Source organism: Myxine glutinosa, chromosome 7, assembly GCF_964187855.1.
Source record: "Myxine glutinosa chromosome 7, kmMyxGlut1.1, whole genome shotgun sequence".
Classification (NCBI taxonomy): domain Eukaryota; kingdom Metazoa; phylum Chordata; class Myxini; order Myxiniformes; family Myxinidae; genus Myxine; species Myxine glutinosa.
The window spans coordinates 97,588,270-97,602,982 of NC_136267.1; the positions used below are offsets into that span (position 1 = coordinate 97,588,270).

Genomic DNA, 14,713 nt, shown 5'->3' on the forward strand with positions numbered 1-14,713 from the left:
GCCCGGTCAGCACCACACCACAGCGGCCCGGTCAGCACCACACCACGGCGGCCCGGTCAGCACCACACCACGTCGGCCCGGTCAGCACCACACCACGTCGGCCCGGTCAGCACCACACCACGTCGGCCCGGTCAGCACCACACCACGCCGGCCCGGTCAGCACCACACCACGTCAGCCCAGTCAGCACCACACCACGGCGGCCCGGTCAGCACCACACCACGTTGGCCCGGTCAGCACCACACCACGTCGGCCCGGTCAGCACCACACCACGTCTGCCCGGTTAGCACCACACCACGTTTCCCGGTCAGCACCACACCACGTTTGCCCGGTCAGCACCACGGCGGCCCGGTCAGCACCACACCCTTGGAAAGGACTTCGATGCTGTGGGGAGATCGAAGCAAGCCTCCTTGCTCGAGCGGACCGGAAGCGGAAGTCCATATATATAAGCACATATATTTCATGTGCACATATATATATATATATAAGGATATAATATATTGTGGGCTTTCACTAAAAATACTAGCAAATAATAACGGCGGGGTAGCAGAAAAGGAGGTGGGGTTGAGAGGTTGGGGTATTAAATCAAGCCTCTCAAAATATCAGCACCACACACCATGTCGGCCCGGTCGGCCCAGAGCCTGGCGCAAAGTCCAAGGACATCAGCACATCATCCGAAAACAGCTCCGGTTGGTGCAAACCACTCGGTCAATGGCGCGAACCAGGTCCCGACACGCCCTTGCTCGCTTGGCCCCGATGAAGGCCTCGCTGGGTGTTCTCCAAACAGGGGCAAAATCGCCCAAGCCGCGCTGGATTTCGGCAGCGGAAGCCTTGCTCGCTCGGCCCCGATGAAGGCCTCGCTGGGTTGAAAAATAATAATAGAAATTTGAATTGAATTTGACCTTTGACCTCAAAATCAATCGGCTTATTTCTTAAGACCAACTCTACCATTTGGTGAAGTTTCGTGAAGATCGGTTTAAAATTGTGACCTGTACGCGATTGACAGACAGACAGACAGAATAATATATAGAGGCAGATCCGGATGGGGAGAACAACTTTATCTTGCTGTTCTGATGCATCGTACCAAATTTGGTCCATGTCGGTGACGTAGTTTGTAAGGAAATTATGTTTTAGTCAAATGTTAACAGACGAACAGACACCGGGACCCACTCTGAAATAACCTAAATAGTGCTGCTAGCACCATCAATTCGTTTGGAGAAGTTGTTGTCACAAGATGATCGAGTGAAACTGAAAACGAAGATCTGGACAGCATTTGTTCGAGAACCACGACAGCATTGTTTCCATGGAGACCGCCATGTTGTAAGCGGTGTCAAGCACCCGGTTCGGTTGGAGCGCCTGCTTGAAGCCTTTGAATCAAGCAAGCTGCTTGCTAACGGAACGCCCTAGGACTCGCACCGGTCGATACGTGCGTGTCCCTCCGTTTGCGAAATAGGCCATAGGGCATGTAGTATATATGCGCTTAATTTTCAATTTTCGTGCAACAACGATGGGGGCAACTTAAAACTTTAATGTGTTTGTTGGAAATGTGTCACTGATTAAGAATATCCATGTCCCCACGCACAACGGTTGCTCAGAAATTTATAACGAGCAGTTGATGAAAATGCATATTAACAAATGGTACATGTAGTCTATGATGGCTTCCTGGCTTTTTAATCAGATTGTTCAGTGAACATGTTATTATCTGTTGGGCTTCATAAATTAATAACGTGCATTTATAATAATAATAATAATACTAAGAGTATTAATGATAAGAATATATTATTGTTATTATTATATAGACTAGCCGAAACCCGTGGAACATCCACGGAAGGGAGGATGTGGTGTATGGATAGAGTGTACCAATATGGATGGCATAGGGGATTTGCTTGTCCGAGTAAGAGTTAGGAAGAAAGATGAGAATGAAGAGTGCGTATATGAACAACGTATTTATTGCAATCTACTTAAATGACAACGCTACGAAATGCTACGAAATGAATGGATTCGTAATAGGAATCGGCATAGCACCACTCTGGCCATTTTTTATGAGACTATATGGTGTGGGTTGGATTTGTGTGAACAAAATCAAGAAAAAGGTGACACTTTGTAGAATCCAACTTACACTGTGTATAAAGTGTCACCTCCTGACTTTGTATTTTATATTGTTAGAGACAAAACAAACACTAAATAACATAGCCACATACCAAAAACGTGTATTTTCAATTTTCACTTGTGCAATAATGCTACTCACAATTACATCGCCTGTGCGTCGGCCTGTGATTGAGCCAGAGAGTTGGCCTGTGAGTCAACTTCCTTTCCAATGTCTGCAAGAGTTGAAATACTGATTGTGTATGTGTAAAATTATATGAAAGAAGAACATGCATATCAATAGACGATGCCATCGAAAAGGAGAGCAGCTGTCAATAGAAAAGGATGTCTGACTTATCAATTCGACATTATTGCACAGGAAATGACAAACAAAGAAACAGTTCATTTCCATCGGGTAATATTACGATGAGAGATCATCCGATACCTTTATTATGTCCATCAGCATCCATGGCACTTAGGAAAAAAAAACGTGGCATCAGCCAGCTGCAGCCAACTATCACGTACCGTCTCGAAGTCAATGCCATCCTTTTATCTCTTCGTATACACCTCACTGATTTCTACCTTATCGTGAACAGGGTAAAGCCTACTTTGATAATCATGAACGGTGGCAGATGCAGGAGCGAAACGTAAGTGTAGGCCTCGGCCCTACCTATCCAGTTGTTGTTTCCGTTGTGTAAGGGGGGAAAAAAACAAACATTTTGGCCTCAGACCTTTGAAAGTACGTCGTTCCGTGAACATTTTGAACGGGCCTCGTATGCCATGCTTCGTCAACGTTGGTTTGTTTTTAAATGATTTGAAGGATTAACTTAAGCACCGTGAATAGAGCAGATACTGATGGGCTGCTGATCGGTTTCACTTCGTTGTTATCACAGTATATGGAAGAAATTATGGTAAACCCACCTGATGAGGTTAGCGTACACCGCGATCGATGACACCGGCACAAATGGCGGAATAGATGGATTCTTCTTCATCGCATCGCATCGCATTCTCTTCCTGTGAAACTGTTTCATAGAACTGTGTCGTTTATGTACATTTTTATTTTATTACATTCACGTAGTTTCACATTCTTGACTTCGTGGAGCTTCAATGTGGTTCAAAAAAATAAAATAAAGATGGATTCTTCTTCATCGCATCGCATTCTCTTCCTGTGAAACTGTTTCTCCATTTAACGTTTCCAAAATCAAAACTTCAAAAACTTCTTCACTTCGATTCGAAAAAACTTCAAACTTCAAAAAACGTTTCCAAAACGTCACTCCATTTAACTTTATTAAAATGACGATAAAGACCATTTGGTTCACACCACCCATCACACCACTCGACTGTCCAATCAGCGGACGGCTCGCATCACCTTCGCCCAGCAGCCGCCAATACGATGGTGTCGTAAGATGGCGTCGTATCGGCCGTTAATCGGATACTTTTGGGTCCCAAAGTCGGCGAATTCAGATTTTTCGAGTATGGCTGTACGTGATAAACAAAGAGCGCGGTTCGTAGATGGAAAATGCATTAGTGCCGTGGGCATCGGGTCACTGGGTGCGGCGTAAAAGGGATAACAAAGTCGAGTCCTTACGGTATTATTATATAGATTATTATTATTATTATTAACATTTATGCGCTTAATCTCGTTTGAGCCATAAGCACCCACACAAACTGAAACATAAACCACAAACTAAACCACACACAACACCAACACCGAGAGAAAAAGAGGCAGGGAAATTGGGAAAAGTCCTGACTGGAACAGATGTTTTCGATTTAATGAAAACCCATTAACAAATGATACTCCAAATGTATGATGTGATATTAATTTTCTCTGGCCAAATGAAAAAGTTTATGTTGGTAAAATATTACCATAATTACAAGCTCTCAATATTCTAACCTCATTTTTTTATTGAAATGCAGGGGGGGGGGGGGGGGGGGAAGTATAAATATGAAGTATTTGCAATAAATATGCTGAAAAATGTCTTCCATAATACTACACACTGCACTGTATCTATGAGTAATGCTTTGGCATCGGTTTTTTCCCTTTCTTTGCCAAACTGATGATATCTTGGGCGATTGACAGGAGTTTTTTTTCAGTGTCTGCTGTAACCGCAACATATTGCTCTTCTTTGGGGCTGTCTGAACCACCAACCACCCACGCTAGGAAGTTGAACAGTTGATATGGGACAAGGGTCTTAACTTTATCTAGCGTCAAGTCATCTGCCACAGGTGGCCATGGGACTGTGAGGTTCTTGTTGTCAATTGATAACTTCAATGTTAAGGCAGCATTGAATAACATTCGCAGACTGTTTGGCTGGGATCTATTGCTACCTCTTTCAATTGGTTCTGCATCATCTGTTGAACTTTCTGCAGAAGTAGTGTCAGTGTCATCAACAAGTTCCTGGGCTAGGTCTTCTGCACAAAGTCCTTCACTGAAGACGATGTCACTCATGCTTCTATTGGCGGGCGTGACAAACACAAGTTGCGGGAATGTTCTTTGCAGACGTGTCTTTAAATTCCAGGTCCTATAAGGAGCATCTACATTTTCAACCTCTTTGATCGCGTGGATAAATATACGGTTTAATCTAAACAAAGTCAAGATTTCTTTATTTTGAATTAATCTTTTTTTCACCGTTTCTTCACTGAATACAATGAAAGCATTCATGTAGCCACTCTGAATGGGTGTCAAAGGCTTACTCGGCTTACTCAGGAACCTTGTGTAGGCTCTGTGACAGTCACGATGGTACTGCAACTCACGGGCTACCAAATCTTCACCCTGTATCTGGTGTAGAAGTGCAGTGTCTTCCTTTTGCTTTGCAGCTTCCAGGAGCTGCCCACCACAAATAAGCTCACATTTGGCTAACCGTACAATATAACTTTTACCAGTTATAGTATTACGTTTGACCTTGTTTGAGTGGCAAATTATGCACTCCTCTGGAAACATGTGACGTTTTCTCCACTCTCGTTGGCTGCCCTTGCCATCTGAACGAAGCACACGCTTTTGGCTTGGCTGTCCTCCGTGTAAGTCACTTGGTTGGTTATCCAGTATGTTCATGTCTGTTCCTGTATTTGCATTGATGAAATGATAGAAGATGCAAAGACAACCAAAGAGAATGCAATTAGATTGCTTATTTATTTAAAATGTAACATTACAATATTAGATAATAGATATTGTGTTGTAAAATTTTATCTCCAAACACCTCTTTTGTAGCCAGAATATAGTATAAATGCCTTTTATTAGACAGGCATTTAGAAAGTCAACATTTTCCATAAATTTCTGGAAAACTGGATGAAATTAGATGAACTGGACTTTGTGTTGTGTAATATCTCCCAACAAATCTTTTCATGCTATCCTTTGCTTACAATACAAGCCAGCATGCTATAGGAGGGGCGGACATAAGTAATTTTTGCGCATTTGTGAGAGAGGGACCAGCGATGCCGGTTAAAACAACAGTATTTCCACGTTTGTTTACGTAGGATTTCTTTGTAACCAAGCGAATATTTCCTCACTTTTTTTTCCATGAAATTTATACTTACAATATCATAAAAGTATATATAGCCTCACTGTAGAGGCTACAAAGAGATACGAGGTGAATTTGAAGGAAACACACATGGAAGGCTGTTGTATGCACCTGCTTCGCTGATCCCCAGTTAACAGATTTGCAAAAGTTCCTGTAGTCTATGTCCGCCCCCTCCAATAATGGCTTTAAGTTTAATATCAAATCATTGACATTTATGATTCCCTGAATAACCATGATTCCAAAATTACAGTAAAATTGTACTACTACAGCAAGTTGAACATGATACAAAGTCACTAACTTAGTCTTCCACCAAATCATCATCATCATCACATGTCCAATCTAATGTTACATAAGTAAATTTTAAAGTCATTCTCAATGCAAGGTGCATGAGTTTACACATACCTTGTCCTTGACAAGTAGATTTCTTTGCAAATGATTTCTTTTTTCTTTTGATTTTACTGATGTCACAGAAGCGCTTGTAGCAATTGTAGTGGTAGCCAATGTTACTCGACGGCGAGGGCTGAGCCGCAATGCATGTCGCAGTATCGTGAAAATCAATACCAAGCTTTGTTGCAATCTCGGTAACTATATCACTCTCTTTGCAGACGTAATTCACCCATTTGCGAGCGAAATCGACAAATCGTTTCCACGATTCATTATTGAACACGATGAAGTTACTTTTTGTTGTAGAATCTACGTGCATAACGCAAATTTTTGAAGAAAATGTACGACCCGCCGTGGAACTGCATTCTGTGTGCGCCGCCATCTTTGGTTCGCAGTGCAATGGCACGGCGACCGTGATTGGATTATTCTGGGAACTACGTCATCAATTTCACTGAGCGTCAAATACGGTAACGCTGATTGGCCTATTTCATCACGTGAATCGACTGGTCAGCAAAATTTAATGACTATTTACCGAAATTATTCGATTTTTACGCTTTTGTGAGCAATTTTGAGGATTGGGGATACACATTTTCTGAATGCTTATAATATTTTTGGAATTATTGATCAAGAATAAAGTTGCCCCTAGTAATGTTGCACGAAACAGAGAGTTAGATACGGACGTATTGTGGTCTCAAAGCTTTCAATTTCATTTGAAAATGTCGATGTTTCGAACTCTATGTGGCAGCCATGACAGTATCGTACGCGGAAGAGATTGCGATATTTTCTGCTTTTTGCGTTGTTGTTTCATCATATGATTGTGCGAATTATCTTCTTTCCTTTTATGTTCGTGTTTGGCGCGCATATACATTTTTATATACATGTCTGGAGAGGAATCACAATTACTAATTTAATATCCGTTCTTTCCCTTTGGATTGGTGTTCGACGTCCAAGTTTACCTTTTATCTTTTTTCTTTTTTTTTTCCCCCATCTTTGCCTTTTCACCACATATCTTATTCGGCTTTTCCATTTTCTAAGTTTATCTTGAACTGAGATAAGGTTTCGATTTTCTTTTTTTGCCTGTGTAGTTGGTGTTTTGTTCCTGGTAAGTAATTCCTGTGTGGAGTTGGAGAGTTGACCATCTACTTCCTGTGGAGGCATGACCAGTCAATCCCAGGCTGGATCCCCGCAGGTTGGCGGTCCCAGCCTTTTCCTTGGGGCGAAGGCCCCGTTGGAGCTGCAAGCTCTGCGAGACAGCCTTGAAGGCGTTGACCGGGACACATTTCGGCGATTTCTCGAGGGTGAGATGCCATTGAGCTCCGTTGGGTGTTTTGCTTCGTGTTGTGGTTTATAATGACTATGTGCTTTAATACGTCCAGTTCGCTTTTGCAGTGATAGTCCGTGGTATGGAAGATGGTGACTGTACGGAGCTGCTGCGCTCACTGCTGGAGGGTCACGTCACGACTAGGGAGTGTGTGTCCTGGGTCTTGTCCGGGGTGTATTTCCTGGTGCACATGGCTCTCCGTCACCCAGCACTGGCACCGCAGGTACAGAGAAAAATGACGTGATTTAATTAAGTGGCATCTATTTATTACGTACGCACGTGTTTGTTTGTTTTGGTTGCTGTTACACTTGGAGTAGGGTTTTCGTTGAGAAGTTGGAGGTTGTGTGGGGAAAGACCCCTGTGGTAGATTTTTTTGAGGATGATTAAAGGAAGGGAGTTGGAGGGAGCATGTTTGTGGGAGATTGAGGAAGTGCTGGTGTTAAATACAGTACTGTACCACCATATAAGAATATATGTTCTACACCTGTCTGGTTTCTACAAAGTAAACGAATCTATACTTTCCATGTCATTTGTCATGTAGTACTTACTGAGTTGTTCTCTGCGACAGGTGCTCAAAGAGGAGTTGTTTGAACTCAGGTAAGAGATGTTTGTCTTTCTTTAAAAATTGGGATATATTAAAAAAAATTCATACACCAACAAGTAGAGGATTCACTTTACCTCTTGTACTGTATTTTGTTTCATGGTAATGTCTGTGTTGAAATGAGGTTTTAAAAAGGTAGGGTAGCCACTAACACCTCCTCCTCTGGTAACATGGTTGGGAACGTGTGATGTCTGTGTATGGAGGTGGTGAAGAAGGCTTGGTGAAACTACAGTGGAATGGCACTTGGTAGAGGGCATTCCTCCGCCAGGCTGAACTGTTTACATTTTAATTGACATATGTGGGAAAATTAAATGCCCAGACGAGCAATCGAACCCAGGTCCTCTGGTGAACCGTACCAATGCTCTGCCATCTGAGCTATCTGGGTGACCCTGACCAAGCATGCAATTTTCCCACACATAGAATTGCCACTCTCTTTCCGTCACTGCTTCCTGGGCACTCGCTGCCAACCAACCAACCGCTGCATGCTTGGTCAGCGTCGCCCAGATGGCAGAGCACTGGTGCGGTTCACCAGAGGACCTGGGTTCGATTCCTGGTCCGGGTGTGTAATTTTCCCACATATGTCAATTAATTAGTTATAATCCTGTTCATTTATTTAATTGCGTTTATGTTTTGTAGACCACTAATAGGTCAGATCTGGATTCGGATCTTCACAAAAATCGAATTGGCTTGTTCTTGTCACCTAGCCAACTCATTCACCAAGTTTTGTCTTCACTCGTCCATAACTTGAAATATCATGTTTTATATCGTTTTTGGCCCCATCTCTCAATGGTGAAAAATCACTTTAAAAAAAACTTTAAAATTATCGTACCCGGATCTGGATCTTTACCAAAATCGAATCGCTTCGTCCTTGTCAAACTCCCAACCTGTCCACCAACTTTCATCCGCATGTCATCAATAACCTCTCCTATGGTGAAGACAAATTAATTTGAATCTGTCCATAACATGTTGAGATATCGTTCTCACAGACCGACGGGGTGAAAATGTAACCTCTGTCCACCTTCGGTGGTGGATATAACGAGCACTGTATGAAAAACAACAGATTAATTTTACATGTGAGATTAAACAGTGGAGTGAATTCTAGGTAAATTTTACCTCTGCCACCAAAGGTGGATGGAGGTTATGTTTTCACCCCTGTCTGTCCGTTTGTCTGTGCACAAGAGATCTCAAAAAGTTGTGGACAGATTCGGACGAAATTTGGCAGAGAGTATGTGACTAGGACGAAATGATTAGATTTTGGTGAAGATCCGGATTCGGATCCAGCTACTAGAATTTTTAAAGTGATTCTTCACCATTGGGAGATGGGGCCAAAAAGATACGTAGCAGGATATCTCGAAAAGTTATGGACGGATTTGGACAAAACTTTGTGGACAGGTTGTGTGTGTGACAAGAAAGAATCAATTCGATTTTTGGTGAAGATCTGAATATGGATTCGGATATGAGAATTCATTAAGTGATTCTTCACCATTGAGTGATATGACCAACCAGGCGGAAGTATGCTCCCTACTGAGTGCCGTTCTAGTTGTATATGATGTCGCGTCAGCCCCGGCGGTTAATACCGCAGGATGACGGATAGCCGATCGGTCCTTAATTCCGAGGCGCGTAGCCGAAACTGGCGGTTGGCCCGTCGTGCGCGAGTGAAGGAACCAGGTGCTTATGGCAGACGGCCTCCACACGGGTTTTATTCTCGAACCCAACAACATGCAAACAAGACACGCCAAATGAAATGCAACAATAATAATGGTTTAATGAAAATAAATGCAATACAATAAAAGGAATGTTGAGGTAAAACCAATCCTATGGTGAGATGTCTCCACTCAGACACGAAAACAGACAAGGGGAGAGATTTAATAAAAATAAAACGATGTTCTTTTTATATCGGCCAGCACTCAGCTTGCTCAACGAGACTTTTAGGAGGTTGCTGGTCATCGAAGCTCGTAGCCCCACAGGTAGGAAGCGCACAAGATGGCCACTCCTTGGCGCCACGAACGTGAGGCCCTTTTTGAGGGCAGTCCTTCCTTGGGTCCCTCTGCTGTCCGGGGAAGCACAACGCGGACCCACAAACCACCACTAACAACTCCTCACAATTACAAAAGTTCTCCTCGCAATCGCACCTGAGACAGCCACAGCTGAGAGCCAGAAACAAAAGAGTCTGCCCCACACGAAAGCCAGAACGAGAGAGAGAGAGAGCGAGAGAGATTCTTCTTCCTCCTATCTCTCGAACCTCCTCCCTCTGACGTCACCCTCTGTCCAATTCCTGAGCTCCGTCAAATCATCCCATGTCTCCACGATCAATCACGAAGCTCGGGGCGTGGCCTGTCAGTTATGAACCTTTAGAGGCGGGGTTTAATTGTCGATCGACAAATGTTCGGGTCCTGTCCGGGTTTAGCCAGTTATATGAAAAAGGTTCAAACGGAGGCCAAACCATCCCTGGTTATAGGGGATGTGCTCAACTTGCTGAAACCTATATAATCTCATTGATTGTACTATCATATGCCCTTAAGTCCTTTTGCCCCTCCCCTAAGCCCCCAGCCCCACCTGGTCCCTGAAATTTCCCCCCCCCCCTCCCGGGTACGATAAATTAATCAAGGGAAATGGTCCAGTGTGTAAAATGTTTAGTTTCCTCCAAGTCTCGGAGCGGATGCTCTAACCATTGTGACCAATTATGGAAACTTCTTGACAGAACAGCTCGGCCAGCTGTGCTTATGTTACTCTTATTTTACGTAGTGTTTATCATTCCCAGTCCCAGTGTGATATGAAATTTTGATTTGTTTCTTACTTGGCTTCTCATTCTGTCCGCACACCCTCACCCCATGTTGCTTTTTAAGTTTGCCAGAAGACTTCATTGCAGATATTTTGACTGCTGTATTTGGGCCAAGGTAAGTAAGTGTAAGAGTACTAATTGGGGATAAGTTGGTGGAAATGTTGTGTTTTGTTGTGTTCTTTAAAGTATCTGTTTTTGCTTTCCTTAAGCAAAATATTAACTCGTACAGCATGGAGTGTGACTTGTAAAAACTGCGCTCCATCTTCTTGCACTTTGTCCCTCCACTCCCCCACTAACCTTTCCTCCCTAATTTAAAAGCTACAGTGTAGCCCTAGTGCTTCCTAGGAGGACGATGGTTGCATATATTGATGCAATATATGTTAACTGTTTGAGGAAAGAGGAATTAATGTCCCAAATATGGAAGGGGGGGGGGGGGGGTTGGAATCGAAGACGGTGAAGCATTAATGAAATGTTGGTTTAATATGAGATCACTTGAAATTATACCGACCGCTTTAGAAAGGTCTGCAACCACACACTACTCAGATACAGTTTGTATGTGAGCAGTGTGTAGTTGGTCTGGGCAGTGTGAACACCTTTTCGTGTTCCACCTTGCTCTGCTGCTTTATCATTGGTTTATTTTTTATCTGAATTTGTTTTGTTTTATGTTTTTGCTGAAGTTGGCCCTCACAAACCCCCTCCTCTTACCAATCACCAGGAGGAAAGCGATGATTGCCGCAAGAACCAGGAAACAGCAGCCTCTGCCTCGACTTGCTGGCTGCTGTTGGCGAGTGGACGTGGCCATCTCCACAAGGTCTGCACTTCAAATACCACAACCTACATAATCATTTAAAATATCCAATGAGAATTTGTACGATTTTGATTATGCTGTTAATTCTCAGCTGTTTGGCGCGAGCTCTCCAACCTTCTGTGATGATGAATATGTCCCTTTCAGACGGGACAGAGCGAAGATTTGAGGTGTGTTTGTTTGTCAATGATCGGGCGATGTTAAATCAGATATTTGAATTATTCACTAATTTGTGCTCCTCTGTACATTATTGCAAAGGCAATTGATGATGTTGGTGGTGTTGTCTTCAAGTTTAGCAGAAACACCCGGCGGGGATGGGGGGGGGAGGGGGGAGGATATTGTAATGAAAAGGCTTTCGGGTGGGGTCAAAAGGTCAAATACCAACAAATACAATTATGGACACATTTGTAAACCTGTTTTAATGAAACTTTGTATATGCAATCAACATTAGGGAGGGGGAGGGGTTCTTGAACTATGTCATCATTTTTGGGATTTGACCAAAATTTCCCCAGGAAAATATGTTCATGCTCGAGGGGATGGGGACTTTTGGCCACAGGGGTGAAGGCAGAAGATTTTTTAACTCAAAATTTGATATTGGGTCATTCCTGGTGGAACTTTGTGCCATCTATCAACTTTGCTTTAGGTGGGAAGTGTGGGTATTTGCGATGCCGCACCAAGGACTTGATTTTAGTACTTTTGTTATTGGAAGCGGCTTTGGAAAAATGCCACGATAACGTGGAACGACACTTAAGCTGCTATTCTATACACCTTGACATGGCGTTTATCCAAAGCAGAAAAGGCAATAAAATAATGGAATTCCTCCAGATTTTTTGTAGTCACGTCTCAAGCAACATGGGCTAAGCGACTGTGAAAATAAGGCGAAGGCCTTTTAATTGTGATACAATTGTAGCCTTTGGAAGCGTCACTTGTAATACTCTCTCCAACTACCACCAGGAGTGGTGCTGCATGGTACACATTTGTGTAGAGAATGCTGGCCCCACCATGGAAACCCCACTGGGTGGGGAAGTGTTGTGGGTTTGAGGGGGGGGGGGGGGGGGGACCAAGTAGCTACGACCTCAGTCTTATGGCCCTTAGTCCCCCTGGCAAGTTTGGTTGACATTGGACAAGTAACTACTGAATGCATCAGCCACATACAGACGCCAAATTGCGTATTTTAGTATTACTAGTACATCCGCTCACTACGAGAGTGGCAGGAAGGGTCATTCCTCTTTGGGGTATATAGATTACAGTCGATCTATGGTCGGATCTCAAGAATGTTAGGTGTGTGTTAATTTACCAAGTTTTTTGTGGAGAGATCGCCAAGTGGTTTAAGCATTTGAGCAAGCACTCCATTCAAAACCATTAAAGAACGGCTGGCTTGGCGAGCACTAGCTAGCTGCTTGGTAAATGAGCACAATCCGGGCTTCAATGAGCACAATCCTTTCGTTTTCGTGTTAAACATCAGGAGTGAGTTTCAAAAGTTCGCTACGAAAAACCCCACGTTAGTGGCAGGAAGGGTCATGTTATTAACCCAACCATTGTGGGGTATATAGAGTATAGTAGATCTTCGCTCAGTTCTGTAAGTAAAACTTACCTCACGGATGTTGGAGTTCCTCCAAATTTCTTTGTTTAGTGTTATAAACAGCATTAGCGATTGTTTAAAAAGCTAATCATACGTGTTTGTGGTTTATAATATTTTTACATCTGGTAGAGGCCGTTGGGCCGTTGCTCCCACGAAAACGCCATGATAAGCTATTTATAAATGTTGCCTCAACGTTTGTTCAAGGAGGAAAACCCCCTTGGGGAGGTGGGATATTATTGGTATTAATATTGTTTTGTAATAACATTCATATTATGCTATTATCATTAGTTTTGTTATTAGAAGCGACATTGGAGATAAAGCCATGACAAAGCTAACTTAACATGGATATACACCTCAACACGCAACCCTATTGGTGGGGAAACCCCCTTGGGGAGGGAAGAATGCGCTACAACCTTCATTGTGTAACCCTCAGTCCTCCTGTCAAGTTTGGTTGAGATTGGATAAGTAACGACGGAATGTATCGCGGTCAAAAGATCATCACAGACGCCAAATTGCGTATTTTAGTATTATCGTGTTATTATTGCAGAGAGCAATGTTAAAATTGGATAAGGCTCTTGCTGGGTCCGTTGTCTCACTATTGGTGTTGTCTGTGGTTCTGACAGATGAGGTTTAGCGATAGGTCCCCCAACAGTAACTTTATATTCTATTACCTTTGTGGTTTCACACAGTCCGTCCCTTGTGCACGTCATACAAAACTGCCTCAAATCTGCATTATTTTTGAAGCCTTGCTACACTTCCTCATTTTATCGTGCTAAGCCACAGCCACCAGATGAGCATGGAACTTATTTAGCACAACCTCCCTTGTGTAATTGTGGAAAATAAATTTGGCTAACGTTTCTAGATTAAACATCTAGATTAAACATTTCCACTGTTGTAATAGAGCACTTTTCTATCCCTGTTTCTGCAGGTGTCGGTGAACAAATTCCAAGAGCTCCGTTACAATGTGGCATTACTGCTGAAACAAATGGTCGATTTGGAAAACAAAAAGATTTTGAAGATTGAAAATTGAAGTAACCCTATGACAGTAAATGGTTAAGATATGATGCATTTATATTCTGTAATCATTGTAGTTTGCCATTGTATTGCAGAAAGGTAAGTTTGTCATTGTTGGCACAAGAAATCTAATGCATTGATTTGTGCTGAGTGTCGAATAATGTTGCAACTGCCAGAATCAGAGTAGTTTGCACATTTCATCCCAAATATATTTTTGATATGTAATGTTACTGTTATCAATGTATTGTTTGTACAGTTCAATATGCAATAGTAATACAATCGTACTCCAAAAGATTGTGTGATTGATGTGCAAGGTACTTTAATACACCCTGGTGACCCAAAAGAGCCATAGGACCCTGATGACCCAAAAGACTCTGAGGTTGCATTCAGATCTGAATGGCTGTTTTATATAGTCATGAAGCAGAAATAATTTGGATCTTTCATCTACCTAGATAAAATAAAGATGACAAATTATTACCTCCCCTTCTGTGTACCACAACTGATATCCCTCATGCTTTTGATACAGGCAGCAGCCACTTCCCTCTCTTCAGACCTTCAAAAAAAATCACAAGCGAGTCAAACTCTTGAAGTATGTCTTTCAATCCAGCAAAATCTCATTCTCT

The 14,713-nt window shown here is 42.7% G+C and overlaps 2 protein-coding genes across 2 annotated transcripts; one reads left to right on the forward strand and one right to left on the reverse strand.

Annotated features, from left to right (window-relative positions):
• Positions 1-3,822: 3,822 nt before the first annotated feature.
• On the reverse strand, positions 3,823-6,375 carry LOC137430592 (uncharacterized). The gene is made up of 2 exons (XM_068121402.2): positions 6,004-6,375; positions 3,823-5,143 (listed from the first exon to the last, which is right to left on the reverse strand). Exons 1-2 carry the CDS (start codon positions 6,365-6,367, stop codon positions 4,092-4,094), a joined length of 1,416 nt encoding a protein of 471 aa, XP_067977503.2. The 5' UTR covers positions 6,368-6,375; the 3' UTR covers positions 3,823-4,091.
• Positions 6,376-6,872: 497 nt separating this feature from the next.
• Positions 6,873-14,385, forward strand: COMMD5 (COMM domain containing 5). The gene is made up of 7 exons (XM_068122778.2): positions 6,873-7,283; positions 7,375-7,529; positions 7,875-7,903; positions 10,754-10,804; positions 11,405-11,500; positions 11,589-11,664; positions 14,005-14,385. Exons 1-7 carry the CDS (start codon positions 7,142-7,144, stop codon positions 14,104-14,106), a joined length of 651 nt encoding a protein of 216 aa, XP_067978879.2. The 5' UTR covers positions 6,873-7,141; the 3' UTR covers positions 14,107-14,385.
• The last annotated feature ends 328 nt before the right edge of the window (positions 14,386-14,713 follow it).

Bases quoted from the DNA above. Each gene is read 5' to 3' on its own strand.
- LOC137430592 (XM_068121402.2), bottom strand. From the start codon at position 6,367: ATGGCGGCGCACACAGAATGCAGTTCCACGGCGGGTCGTACATTTTCT. The intron at 5,144-6,003 runs GTATGTGTAAAC...ATGCAAATACAG, and splicing joins ATCTACTTGTCAAGGACAAG to GAACAGACATGAACATACTG.
- COMMD5 (XM_068122778.2), top strand. From the start codon at position 7,142: ATGACCAGTCAATCCCAGGCTGGATCCCCGCAGGTTGGCGGTCCCAGC. The intron at 7,530-7,874 runs GTACAGAGAAAA...TCTCTGCGACAG, and splicing joins ACCCAGCACTGGCACCGCAG to GTGCTCAAAGAGGAGTTGTT. The intron at 11,665-14,004 runs GTGTGTTTGTTT...CTGTTTCTGCAG, and splicing joins GGACAGAGCGAAGATTTGAG to GTGTCGGTGAACAAATTCCA.